The 15,212-nt window shown below is 40.2% G+C and overlaps 1 protein-coding gene across 1 annotated transcript in view; it reads right to left on the bottom strand.

Moving 5' to 3' along the window:
• Positions 1-15,212, bottom strand: part of FBXL7 (F-box and leucine rich repeat protein 7) — a 385,471-nt gene that overhangs the window by 275,581 nt on the left and 94,678 nt on the right. Inside the window, exon 2 of the mRNA XM_010957265.3 lies at positions 9,007-9,096. Within this exon, the coding sequence (XP_010955567.1) occupies positions 9,007-9,096 (90 nt within the window). The remainder of the gene's footprint in view (positions 1-9,006; positions 9,097-15,212) is intronic.

The following is a 15,212-nucleotide window of genomic DNA, read 5'->3' as shown; positions in this document are numbered from 1 at the left end:
GAGGAAGTTAGTTTATCCTCAGGAAGTTATTTCCCAGTCAAAGAGGAATAAACAGACATGCTAACCTGATTTTTAAGGTCGGACTGTGTCCGTGACTCTAACGAGCAAACCTTCCCAGTATCAAGATGTTTGTCCTAAAATGTTGGTTCCCAACCTCCTCCATGTTCCTTCTTTGCCTTAGATGAGCTCAGAAATTGGTCCTTTAGTGTAAAACCTTCCAAATAACGCAAAGAAAGTTGGTGGGTACACAGTGTTATGGAATGATAGCCTATTTGTCCCTGACAACTTCAATTATATGGGATCCATGGAAACCCTTGCACAAGGAATGTGTGGCCCCTCCATAACTAATCGTTTTAGTGAAAGACTGGATGTCTTTAAGGCACTTTTCGACCCTATTCAATGTTGCCAGAGGAGGGTCTGTTTAGAAGACTTCACTTTTCCCCAAGTGAGTCCAAATGGATTTTTCCAAACTCTTCGCAGTCTTAGGCGCCATGCTGTATCCTCCTCTCCACCCTCCACCTTCTACCACACAGCAAAAGCCAAGCCCCAGGCTACCACGATGCTTTCCCCAACTCCTCCAGCTATAGCACCTCTTCAAACCACTAGCTGGGACACAATCCCACACCATCCCAAATTACTATTTAACTGTTTCACAAGTGTTTATTTCCCCCAGTAATTGCCAAGGTTCTGGAAGCACCAGATCCTGTCATAAAATCAGATTCTTCAGGGAGCTAAACAGCTAACAGCAATATCGCGAAGGATGACTGTTTACGGCATTAGAGGATGAGGGAGACTCGAGAGGGGCAGGCTGGATGGGCCACTTCAATCCATTAAATTAAACCCAAAGTCAGTTCTGAAAATTCTTCAGGTAGAAGAGTAGGGCTCATTCTCTGTGCTACCAGTTTGTGACTAGCATACATTTCGTAGCCCCATTTTATACAGTGCCTAAACAAGTGTATTTAACCTAGATTAATGACATCCTTTAATAAAAATTCCCATTTGGTTAAATTACTGATAAGATATCTTCAGAATGATCCAAGCCTCCATTACAAATACATTTAGTTGTACTTAGATAAACCATTAGCTGAAATGTACTAATTATTTATTAAGTATTTTTTTTTTACAAATGACAAAACATAGGTGAGGGAAACAAGCATAGAATAATTTGATACGTGGGATTAGAATATCGAAGATCTAACATTTTCTCCCTCCCAACTCTACATAAAGGCACTGAGAGACTCTGGATGCCTCAGTTAAGTATTACTTTAAGATATTCTTAAACACACATACACATACACACATACATACACACACATACATACACACACATACATACACACACATACATACACACACATACATACACACACACACACACACACACACACAGAAACCTAATTTCCTTCTGAGACTATTAAATGACATTTTTGCCATTTTGGGTAATTCATTTGGGAAGATAATTCCCTCAAGAAATTAAACTTGAGTCTTGAGTTCTCGAGTCTGGGATGGTATTTATGACTTCAGTGTACATTTCTGGGCTTACATAACCATTTTGTGGATACTGAGTTGATGAGCTTTTCTCTGCTTAAGCTAATCCTCAGACTCAAATTCGACTTCTTTATTAAATTGGGCACATTGAACCTATAAAATGCTCAAATCGCCAGAGGTAATTGGTGCAGTTTTTCAAAAGTCACCTAACTTACAATTAAGCAGTAGCTTCAACAATAAAGGAAACTTGATCAGGAAGCAGTAAGTTGCTAATTTAATTACCAAAACACGTTAAGCTTCAAAAGCTAAAGCCTTGCAAAGCATTCTTAAATGATCCTGAAGTTTTCAGAGATGAAGTTTAAAATTTAATTTTTAGAGGCAAAACAAACCTCTATACTAATCAATTATCACCTTCCTCATACACTGAGTAAAAGCTAAAAGCCGTTTCTGATTTTGGAACCTCTCCCTCTCCATAAGGTCCCCCACCCCACTGTCCAATTTGGATAAATGTCATTTTATAACTATTCTTAAGGGGATTTCTTCAGTGTCATTTTCTTTCTCTAGTTCTTTATATTCCTCTTCTTGTGTTATCACTCCATTTGCTCTTGTGTCAAAGACAGAATTTCATTCAACTGTAATAGACTGCTTCAGGGTCCATTTCCAGTCTTCCAAGGCACATGGTCTGAGATTGAGATCTACCACTTGTCTGCATTTCCAGCTAAAGAATAATTCCACGGCCCAGGTTTAAAGGGAAAACAAGCAATACCACTACTCAGCACTTTTCTCTTACATACACTAGAGACCCTGTATCATGATTAACTTACATATCAATTTCAAACCCTAACTCTGGTGCAGTCTTTTAGGGCAGTTACAGTAACTGAGAAACTAAACCTTCAACAGTGCAATAGAAAAGCAGCTTGGAGTGTTGACTTTTGCTTTCCATAAATGAGGATTTGAAGTCAACTTCTAAGACGATACATGTTTCCGTGTGTAAAACTAGCAATCTAGACACGATTATGAGTTGATATTTGAAAAGGTATTTCTCTTAAGGACTTTCAAAATACATTCTGATATAAACTTATAACAATGATTCGTATGAAACTCTCAGTAGTTTTGCACGGCAATTTTACAAAACAATTAAGTATAAATCTTAGACAGAACTCAGGGCTCAAAGCTCATCTTTGCCACTTACTAGTTTAACATGACTTTGGGCCACCCTAATTTTTCCCCAGTCTCCCTGTTTTCATCTGCCAAATGGAAACATTTATGCTTACTTCACAAGAGAAGTATGAAGATGAAACAAAGTTGAATGTAATAGTGCTCATGAAAGGACGAGTAAGAACCTGAAATTAGTGTCCCAACAATGTTTGTTGAATTTTTTGGACAGTCAGAAAAGAATTTTTGGGAAACAGAACCTACCTTGAGTTAAAAGCATCATCTTTCTCTTCCTTGAGTGATTCCTGTGAATTTTGTTTGACGAGTATATTCGGGAAGTAAAAAGAAGATAACATAAAGAAGACAAAGAGAATAAAAGTAAAGCCAGATGTCTGGACATTTTCAAAATAGCTCTATTTAGAATTGGTCTAATTTGGGCGCTGAAAAAAAATGACAGCCCATGACTGTATAAATAAACTGGTGATTTTAGGGTTCATGGAAAGAATATCACCAACAATTCTTCATAAATCAACTCATTTCACAGGGCTCAAATGAAACATTTTAAAATGAACTTCCATCAGCGAGTTAAATAAATGAGCAATTTCAGAAAGTAATGTTATGTGAATCTGTTGAAAGATTATTTTATAATCATGAGCTGACTTTAAGGTAGTGTTTCCATCTCTAGAAACCAACCTACCCAAGTAGGTGGAGACCCTGTTACCATTTGAGGCAGACTGTCTCCTCCCTCTGGAAGTGCTAATCAATTGGGGCTCAGTCATCTTTCTCAGACTCTTCTGAAAGCCTTCCTCAGTTCTGCAACCAGCTCAAACTAGGCAGCTAGACAGCAGATGGACAAAAGAGAGTCAAACAGCTTCATGCTCCAAAGGCAACAGTGATTTTTTTTAAGGTTATGCTTTTTTCTATATCAGGAGGGAACTCAAATTTGAAAAGATACATGCACCTCAATGTTCATAGCAGCAGTATTTACAACAGCCAAGAAGTGGAAGCAACATATATGTCCATCGACAGATGATTGGATAAAGAAGCTGTGGTATATTTATACAACAGAATACTACTCAGCCATAAAAGTAATAAAATAATGCCATTTGCAGCAACATGAATGGTCCTGGAGAATGTCATTCTAAGTGAAGTAAGCCAGAAACAGAAAGAAAAATACCGTATGATATCACTCATACGTGGAATCTAAAAAAACAAAAACAAAAAAACACCCACAAATGAACTTATTTACAAAACAGAAACAGACTCACAGGCATAGAAAACAAACATGGTTACCGGGGGAAAAGAGTGGGAAGGGATAAATTGGGAGTTTGAGAGTTGCAGATACTAACTATTATATATAAAATATAGATAAATAAATTTCTTCTGTGTAGCATAGGGAACTATATTCAATATCTTGTAATAACCTATAATGAAAAAGAATATGAAAACAAAGATATGTATGACTGAAACAATATGTTGTACGCCAGACTGATGCAACGTTGTAAACCAACTATACTTCAATTTAAAAAAACAGTAAGTTAGAGAAAAGCAAAGAAATAAATAAGTAAATAAACAAAGGTTACGCTTTCTCCTAATTGGACCATCTTTCACCGAAACAATACTGTGTTACACTCCTGCCTGACAATTTATTAGGTGTATAATCTTGAGCAAATCTCCTCATTTCTCTGTGCCATGGGTATTTCTTTGTAAAATGAATGTATTCGATCAGAAAATTGCCAAAGCCCTTTGTAGCTCTAAGAATTCTAGGATTCCCTGGTTGTCTGGCTTTATATATTCCCAAGCTATATAAACAACCATCACACCTATAAATGGTGTTGTCAGTGACTTCAATTTCTGAGCTTGAATATGATTAAAGAGCAGCTGAAAGAAGCTGATTCTTCATCAGCCAACTCCATTTGGCCTTTGAACAAACTGCTTCATTTTACCCCAGCTCAAGAGAAGGTTGGGTTTTTGAGATGCACCCTTAAAGCCACACCCTTTTGTTTCCTGTTCCATGAAAGAAGCCCAAACTCAGCTTACTATTTCTAGGAAGCTTCTTCATGATGGAACCTAATCCAACTGAATCTGCTGGACATGACTTTTAAATAGATGAAGGTCAAAAACCATCCTTTCCAAATACAAGAGAGAACACCCTGTGGATGAGAAAAACTGAAAAAAACAGAATGGAAGAGAAAGAATAGTAACACAACTGGAAAGAATTAAGCTTAGGATATTGGAATGCAGATTTTGTTCGGGAAAAAAGGGAAAGTTTCCAGCTTTCTACACTTGAACTCCAACCCCCTACAGTGTCAGGAAATCAGGAACTTAAACTGTCACAAGAAATACAATGGGCTTTCAAGAAAGTTTATACCTTATCAGGGAGAAAGCACTGTAGACTGCCAATTCCTTGAAAGGGGGGTGGCTTTAGAGTCCCCAAATTAAGACTCATGAAAGTTATGCATGAGACCTTAGAACAGAACACTCCCATCAGGTAAAAAAACACCATCCCCTTTTGGATTAAAACCGAAGTGTATCACAACCTGTGCCCACCATCTTAAGGGAACCGCCTTATGACCCAAAGTGGATCAGCTGGAACTTTAGCTAGATAGCAAAGACATAAGCCCTCAGCAAAGAAACAGACTTAGAGAGAATAAAGGTGATGCCTCAAACATCAGGGCTTGTGCTAAAGTACTTAAAATCTGAGCCAAGAATAAAGATTATCCAAGAAAAGCTAAAAAAGTAAGTAAATAAAAGGGTTGGGAAATCTGTGAGTCTATAATCTCTCACATCTTTCAGGAGCTTCATGGGAGAACATACATGTATCAGCTCTAACCGGCACCGCACGCTGGGCTATGAACACTGCTGGTCCGGAGGTCTGAAATGACGGCTTTCAGGCTGATTCTGGCCGCAAAGCCAGAGCATTTCAGGATCAGTTTTTTTTTTTAATTTTTTTAAAAAAGTTTTAAAAATTTGGGGGAGGGGGCAGAAAATAGATTTATTTATTGATTTATTTATTGTTTTTTTGAAGGTACTGGGGCTTGAACCCAGGACTTCGTGCATGCTAAACAAAGACTCTACCACTGAGCTATACCCTCCCGGCAGCTTTGTACTTTGTGCAGGTCAAGACATCCTCTCACCACTGTTCATGACCTCCTTTCAGAGCTGGGAGGCAGCAGAATAGTTTATGATGGTTTAGATATGAGTTGAAGGTCAGGCAGCAGCTCCTCCAAGCCCATTTTCATGTGTAAAATTCAATGAGTTTTAGTCAACTTGCTGAGCTGTGTAACTATCCCCACAATCCAATTTTAGAATATCGTCATCTCCCCAGTGAGATCCCACGTGCCTGTTGACAGTTAATCACCATTCCCAAGGCCACTCCCAGGTTAATGCATATCATGTCAATGTCCTTCTCTCCCCTCCACTTCCATGTCCTCGGTTTATTTACCAGCAAATGTTGCATAGACTGGTTACCTACATGTTTCCCAGTATGAGACAATGCCTGGGCCATTAGCTGTCCTGTGGAGGTTGGACACAAATGCACACAGGTGCACACACAGACACACACGCACACACCCCACCAGCAGGGAAGCACTGTAATGCCTTCCCCATCCAGCCCATCAGGGAGAAGTCCAACGCTGCTCCAAAATGCTTCCAACCCAGCTCTTCTAGGTTTGGCCAAAGTTTCAAAAGCTGCAGGGAAAACTGAGTAACATCCTTCACAATATATACCATGTTTAGAAATCAGTATCACTCAGATCTTTCAACTGAAGATCCTGCCTGTGCTTCTTGAAGACAATATCTATGAATTCAGAGGTGAAAAAATCAGGAGACGGTCAAAGAATCCAAGAAAATAACCATAATCAAACAGCTTCCAGAAAGCTAGGTACACTACTCACCCAATATTTTCTTAGCATCAAAGGTTACACATATTTGTAGAAACGGTAGAAAGAGAATCAGAGAAGCATTTTTACACGTGCTCATCTGTAGAGTGGGTAAGAAATCAATGTCCACCTTCTGTGTTCTTTTGTCAGTGTGTTGCACACAGTGGTTCCCTAGGTGCTTTCTAGTAGGAGGAGACATGTATGCCATTGGGTAAATCCACCCTGAGTAGGTCAGAGAACGTGATGCCCTAATCTCTCATCCTGACAGGCAGACCCAGGCTCTGTCACTTGTGCACTGAGACAATCAGCACCGGCTACTGGACTCCCATCTTGAAAAATCAGACTGGTAATAGGAGACCATTTCACAGCAAATAGCCCTGAAACACATTTTAATGTAACTAATACCCACACTTAATTCATTTTTTAAGATTTTTAATTTTCATTGCTTGAAAAACAGTAGCAAAAATGGATTCACACAAATAAACAGCAAAACAACACATTCTTTCTAACTTTTTCAGATAAGCAGAGAGTGGAGAGCATCTTTCATAAGGATGAGGCTCTTCTACTTAAGAGCTGAGAAAAAAATTCCATGCTAATTTAGCCCCATTGCTAAAAATTCTGTTTCAAATGAACATTACATTTTCCCATTTTTCTCTCCTGAAAATGCATTGGGACAAAAGTGTATAAAACACTGACTGGGCCTACACCAAAAGAATCTTCCTAAGAAAAAGGTAAAGTACAAAATTAAAAAAATAAATCCCTATAGTATTTTTTGAAGCATGAAAAGCAAACTTTTTTTAATGCATGATACCCCACAGTCCCTTCCCCCAACCTTTGCAACAGAGCTCATATATTTTTGCATTTTCTATATGTGAGAAGTGGGGAAAAAATATTAAGAGAACATAAATCCGTACAGGGAAACAGAGAGGAATGACTTCACATACTTTTAACTTTCTCTTGTCACAGCCACTCAAATTAGACAAATTACTGTGACAAGAGGGACTGCGAAATAATGGTGGAAAGAACTGGTAATCTTATTACAAAACATAGATTTCTGATTAGAGCAGATCATAAATAAATTAAACTGAAGTAATTTCCACTCTGGCTTCTAAGAATGAAAGCTAACGCCTAGAATCAGTTTAGCCGATTTGCACATTACCTTAAGTGAATTTCAAGAATGATCTAATCCCCGTATTTGAATTAACAGGCAGAAAATTAAAGTTGGATTGCTACCTGGTGCTTCACTGCACTAAAGAGAAGCCCCCAATCTGTGTGCCATACCTTGTTGTTAAAACAATGCTACAATGCTAAGGCATTAAACACAAGGGAATATCATCCAGTTGTAAAAGCTATTTATCCATCAGCCTGGGGATAATTAACCCAGAGAAGATACTTATTTGAACCACTCCAAGTCAGAGAATACCCAAAGAGAAGACACATATAACAGAGGTAAACCATCACCATTAATGCATAAACTATAATGCAGATCAGGAGCAATCAAACGGCTGAGATGACCGACACCAGGTCATGATTCCTCTTCCTAACACTATAAGCAGCAGAAGCTAAGCCACTGAAACAAGGACTGAAAGTGTGTTTCCACAACATGCTGTACACTTTAGGAAAGTAGGCTCTACACAGTGTCATGAGAAAATCAGCTGACACCTCATGTTATAAATGGCAATAATGTTTCAACTTGACCTCCATTCAACAATTTATTTAGAAAGAATTCTTCTTCAGAGAAGTCATTTAAGGCATTTAATTGTGTTTAACATCAAAATAAAAGGACCTGATTCCATAATTCAGTCAACTTTCCACTAAATAACTACCACGGAAACAACCGTTTCCATACGCAAACAAGTAAGTGATAACTGAAAAGTTTCTCAACCATTGGGAAGCAACTGAATTCCAACACGTGTTATTACATACAGTCAAATTCTTTATCAAGAATATCAATGCAGACAATCCTTGTCCTGACAAGCAGGACTCTTCACTTAATTCTCTAAATAATCAAATAAACCTCTTTTCCTCTCCCAGGACCAGTGATTAGTTTAAGTTCTACAAATCACATGACTATGACCTTCCCCTGGTCAAAATCCTGAATTCCAGGTGTGCTTATTTTGAAAGTTCTTGCAGGAACTTTCAACTGCAGCCCAAGGATTTTGCAATCATAATGTTTTCTGTACTGAAAAAAAAACCCAAGATATATCATAAAGGCTTTCCAAAAGCCAGCCCATTATATTTTCACAAAATAATAGCATTTGTCTTCGAACTGAGACATTTAAATCGCACCAAAACAACTGTAGTAGACAGTGACAGCAATGCAACACAAAGGACACCTGGGAAAACCTCTGCCTTCTCATTTTAAGGAACCTCATATGCTCCCACTAGGTCGAGCAGGACTGAGACTCACACATTCCATATGTCTTCCAAACATAGCCAGCACTGTGCAGAGGGCAAGAGACAAGGGAGACCAGATGCCTACCTTCGCTGGTGGCCACATTCTTCTGGGCTTGGGTTGGCGTGTGATCAGTACTTGAACTCACGTCGGATGAGATGCTTGAGCTGCCTTTGCCTAGAAAAAAGAAGAAAGAGCAGTTTTGTGTTTTGTAATTTCAGAACTGGACCGTGCCTTCTGCTCCAGCCCATACCAAGCCGTATCACTTGTTTCCAAGAAAGGAGTCATAATACCAAGAGCGGAGTTTATTAGATTTCTTGCCTTATGTATTAAATAGCTTATGGGAAATACCTAACCCACATTATAGGAGAATGAAAGCCCTATTATAATATGCCTTGACTATAAACTCAGACAAGATTATAAAACATAGTCAACTATGATAATGTAATCTCATCTTGGCATACATGTGAATAAGAAAGCACATGTGGGAAACACATCTACAGTATTAATGTTTTATTTGCAACTATAAACTGTACATTTCCTAGTAAAGGACAAAAGCAAATCTAAGACTGAGGCATTATCCAAAGAACAAGAGTCTGTTGGCTCCAGATAGCTGCATCACCTTAAAAAACAAATTCCCTGCTTTAATGGATTCTTCATTAAACCCACTTTGTCTTTCTAATGCAGTACTTCTCAAACAGGGATGCCTCTCCCCACAAGGGGAGGATTGTGCAGCTGTAATTAAATTTCCTATAGCAGTTTGACTTTAATCAAATGGGTGATTATCCTGGGTGATCCTGACCTAAACACATAAGTAAACCCTTTTAAAGAGTCTAAAAGAGAGAGACCCTTCCTGCTAGTCTTGAAGAAGCAAGTCACCATGAGTTCTACAGCTGCAAAGAAATGAATTCTACCAGCCCCACGTAAGCATAGTAGAGAACCCCAACCTCAGAAGAGAAAGCAGCCCTGGCCAACACCTTGACTGCAGCTTTGCAAGATCCTGAACAAAAGACCCAGCTGATCCAAGCCCAGAATTCTGACCCAAGGAAACAGTGGGATAATAGATGTATGTCGTGTTAAGCTGCAGCTAAATTCACAGTAATGTGTTATGCGGACCTAGAAAACTAAAACAAGGACCAGCCAATTATATCCCAAATGAACTCTTTTCGCTCCACAAGTTATGATCTAAATAAGCTCTTACACGCAGCTGAGAAACACTGCTTTACAATAGTCTCCCCTGCACAATGGTACACACCCCAGTTAGGTGGGGAAAGCAAACAGTCTATAAAAGGACAAAGTAGAAAATGAGCTTCATTTGAAGAAGCTTCAGGATTTTTGTTTGCTAATGCTGCTAATGGAACCATCCAAGTTCATGGTGGTATCACCCGGGCAGGGAAGTACATGGCTGCTGTTTCTTCTCACCACTGCGCACGGCTCATTGTGACTCTGAAACAAGTCTGCTATTCCCATCCTCTCTGCCCATTCCACATCCTCCTCCCTCAGGGTTAGCAGAGATGGTGAGAAACCCTCCAACACTGTATCGTCATTTATGTGTGTCAGGCAGCACCATTTACCAGCCATGGTTCACCTTTGGTGGGGGGTTGACAAGTTGGACCAGATGCCCAGTTAGAAGTATGTCAGCGTGGCCTCTGACTTTAGTCTGCTGCTCTTGCTTTTAGACCTTGGACCCTCACTTCTCCCCCAGGAAGCTCAGGGCCCAAATCCAATAGTGGACATGTTTGGACTAAGTGATTCCCAGCAACTCAAACAGTCTATGATTCTATGAGTCCAGAATCATTCTCCTCAAACCTGAGTAATGCGAACCCTCCCTGTAATATGGCAAGAAAAGCATTGCTGTGCACCGCTAACACACAGAAATTATTTGTACTGTATTGTTACCTAGTGACGCACAGTGATGGAAAGCTAGAAATGAACTCCATCTGCCTTAGATTTGATTCAACAATAAGACCAAAACAAAATAACGAACTGGACACCAAAACAATACAACCCATAAAATTCAAATTAACAGCATTCATTTAACATGGCAGATGATATTATTTTGCTGAAATTACATTGCCTTTCAAAACGCAGACTGCATACTGGCTGCTGAACCCAACGTGCTCTTGGTTTCGGCACGCCCAGCTACCCCAGGCCCTGGGAGGACTCGGCCATGCGCACCACTTCCCTCCACCAAACTCAGGGAGTCCTTCCTGCCACAGCAGGACGCATGTCAGTTGGTCCTCACTTGATCTGACTGTATCACTCACGTGTTTTAAGCCTGCTCTTCTTTTATTCCTTATTAGCTTATAACCACTGAAGCCCAGCTCCTTCCTTAAAAGACAGGGGCCCACTTGAACAATGAACTCTGGTGGGAGAAGCCTGTTACAGAGGGAAACCAGTCTACAATTATTATTTTCAAGATTATTGTAACAATGAAAGCACAAAAGAAAACAACACTTTTGAGAGGAAATTTCAGGCAGATCTGAAAATGGGTGTGCAGACTCCTCAGGATGACCCCAATCTCCAATTTAAGAAACTCTAGCCTATCAAGAAAGGAAAGATTGGGGAAACAAATGGTATCATTAATGATATTTCCAATAACAGCGAGCACTGAGGGTGTATGCTGTGTTGTGCAGTCTAGTAGACACTTCAGATGCTTCCTCATATTACTCACTATGCCCTGCGACTGTTTCATGATTGCCCTCCCGCCAAGGAAACTTTTTAGACGTTTTTCCTTATCAACCTTCAAATGAAATTGTAACACCACAAATATACTGTAGATCTTATATGTGCTGTGTGTACATCTATACACACACACACACATATATATCTGCTTTTTACATACAAAATAAGTAAGAATTTTCACCACCCCTCAACCAAGAACCCAACTTTTGTTCTCTTGGGGATGCAATCACCTCCATTAAGAATGTGCACCTTTTGATAAGTAAAACATTTTTAAATGCCTGAGTATTTAAGGAATTAAATAATTAAAGCAAGATAATACAGAGATAGATACAATCAATTCTGGTGATGGTCTACGAAGTCACTGCAAACACAGAATTAACAGCATGGAATCAGTGCTCCAAGAGAAAACACAGGATTAGGTGTCTGTGAGCCTCTGATCACAGTTTCGTCAACCCATCAACACATAACCTTGTTGTATGTGTGTTTTTAGACACCTTAATAAATACTGTTCATTCATTAGCATTGAACTCAAGGCCAACAGCACAGTAACTCAAGCCTACATGCAAAGCCCATCACAGCCTTCTTGCATGTAGGAATATTAGACAGCTCTTCAGCACTACCATTGGGGGCCATTTCAAATAGTGAAATCACCAAGAAAAAGCACAAAAATGCAAAATAAGTGGCACCAAACAGACTATAAGAAGGACACTTATTTATAGCACGAGAGTTGAAACAAGAAGGCATCTTGTCAACCCCAGATCCTGCACACCTGCAGAGTCAAATTCTTCACTTCCCTGTGTACGTCCAAGGATGGCCATGAAAGCATCATGAGTCCTGATCTGGAATTACAAATAAATTTCAGCTGGTAGGCAAATTCGCAAATATGCAATCCAAAAATAGTGAGAGTCAAGTTCATATGATCTTGAATTAAATCTGGTTTCACAGCGTGTAGCCAGCTTTCACATACACTTAAGTGCAGGATCTAGAGTCAGGAAGCCAGGGTTTATATCTGGATTTGCCACTTACTAGTAGTGAGTAAATTATTAAACCCCTTGATGCTTTAGTTTTTTTCAACCCTAAACAAGGTGGAGTCAGATTAAATAAAATAATGCAGATATATCAGTTAGGATAGTGCATTTAGAAAGTATTTTATAAATCTTAGTGTAACAGGGCTCGTATTTTGGATACTATTAACATGCCCTTCTCTTCTGCCTTGCTTCTGGAAGCATAACCATTTCTTTAGTGAGTTCAAGTGGAGAGGAAAAGGGTGTGTGTGTTGGGTCCAGCAGGGGAGAGCGGAGCTTACAGAAAACATGCTATAGGAGAAACTCAGAGGTAAAGAACAAGGTGATATTCAGCTTCTAACAGTCAGAAACAAATCTGCAGTATAAGTGTTCTTGTAAGCCAAGCTATTGTTTTAGGAAGGAACTGCATCCATTTCTCACCTCCTTTAGCAAATCAAGGGCCAGATCTTTCAGTTCAACCCTGGAGTTCTATATAAAGGAATTCCAGACCAGAGGGAAGTGGTCAGAAGATGGGGCAGGAAGCCCAGCCTAGGGAAACCTGGAAAAACCTGGAAAGGACCAGGGGAAGGGGAGGCATGGGTAAGACGTACCCAGATCACATCCTTGTTCTTCCTCTCTGGGCTTCCTCTGAGAGAAGGGAAGATGGGTTAGACATGGAACAGTAGCTCTGGGGACAGAAGGGTGTGGTCCCCCCCTATTAGATGCCCCAGCACCAACTAGACGTATGGCCAAGTCAGGCTGCAGGGTAGTCTGGTTGGGCTCAGAGAAGTCCTGAGGTGCAACTTCCTGGAGTCACCTGGGTTCCCTTGTGGCATCGACAGGACCCCAAGTAGAGGACAGTCTGTTAGGGTCTTGCCTGGGGGAGTCAGTACTCTGGGTGTGATGCCTCCGCAGCCAGAACAAGGGCCAATCACCACCTCAGGGCTGAAGGGGAGGCACAGCCAGATCTGAGAGGACACCAACACCAGTAAGGACTGAGGTGTGATGGTTTTAAAATCTATCTACAAATTCCGTGTCAACGCCGCTGCAAAAGGGGGAGCTTAATTCCCTTGCCCTTAAATGGGAAACTAGGGGTAGAGCTCAGCCACCCGTGTGTCAACAAGCCCTCCGAGTGATCAGCTCTGCCAGGTCTGAGAAGCATGCAGTAGCTTCTCCTGGTGACCAACGCCTTCACCTCCACATAAAGCTGCCCCAAGAACCCAGTAAGGCCAGGCAAAGAGCTCAGCCCAGTGACTCTCACACAGACATGTGCTTAATAAATGTGGGCCACTCTGTCCTACAACCAGCATGGCTGCCCACTTCTCGTACAATTGGAGCAATTTGTGGTTTTGAGTGTTCAAAACCCAGCTCTACCATTTCCAAGTTGCACGTGTATCCATGAGCAAGTCTCTCAAACTCTAAATCTTGTTTCCTCTCCTGTAACACAGAGATGGAAACCTCTTTCAACTTTTGCAAATGGGTGTCATGGTGCCCGTGCCTTGCTGTCTGCATCAGTCAGGCTTCTCCAGAGAAATAGAACTGATAAGAGATACATAAATATTTCCTATCAAGATACATGGAAGGACCAGGGGAAATTAGAAATTTATTTTTATAAATATATATATATATTATATATACATATATGTAGGATATATGTGTAGATATAATATATAGAAACACAGAATTAGAAAGAGATATTTAAAGGAATTGGCTCACATAATAGTTGGAGCTGACAAGTTGGAAATCTGTCACGTAGGCAGGCCAGCAGCTGGATGCAAACTCAGGTGGGAGTTAACACTGCAGTCTTGAGGCAGAATTCCTTCTTTTACAGTAAATCTCACATTGCACTTTGAAGCCCTTCAAGTGATTGGACTGAAGGCCCACTATCCGATCAACAGTCATTATCGAAGGTAACTTCTCTAAAAGTTATGACTGCAGACGTTAACCACATCTACAAAATGCCCTCATGGCAACACCTTGACTAATGTCTGATGACACAGCTGGGTATTACAGCCTGGCCGGGTGGACACAGACGGTGTGTCATGGTGTCAGACCCACGTGAGTTTAAATTCCATATCCACCCCTTCCGTGCACCATGCCCGCGAGAAGATCCCTCAAACTCTCTGAGCTTTATTGTCTCCATCCATAAAACAGGGATAAAAACTAACCAAAAACCAACTACCTACTTCCTCTACTAAAAATAGGTGAGCTGTACCCATCTTACAGGGTTTGGGAGAGGTTGCGGTGAGCGATGGCTTGTAAACCAGTCAATCACGTCCAGTGCCGGTGAGAGCCCACCACGCATGACTGTTTCATATTGACCCGTTTATCACAGTTCAATTTGTATCAGGAAACAAGAAATGAAAACTTAAAACACTAATCATATTTTGCTATTATATGCATATATAATAGTAAGTAAATATTATATATGCATATATATAGTATAAATATTATATATACTACATACATAGTAAATATTATATATGCATATAAGTGAAATTACACATGCCTTATACATCCAGCAAAACCCCTCAAGCATAAACACAGTTGGCAATTCTGCTCTCCATCCAACTGCTACATGAAGGTTTGTTTATTTGATCAATG

Source organism: Camelus bactrianus, chromosome 3 (genome assembly GCF_048773025.1).
Source record: "Camelus bactrianus isolate YW-2024 breed Bactrian camel chromosome 3, ASM4877302v1, whole genome shotgun sequence".
In the NCBI taxonomy this organism is placed as follows: domain Eukaryota; kingdom Metazoa; phylum Chordata; class Mammalia; order Artiodactyla; family Camelidae; genus Camelus; species Camelus bactrianus.
This window is presented reverse-complemented; position numbering and strand designations above follow the sequence as displayed.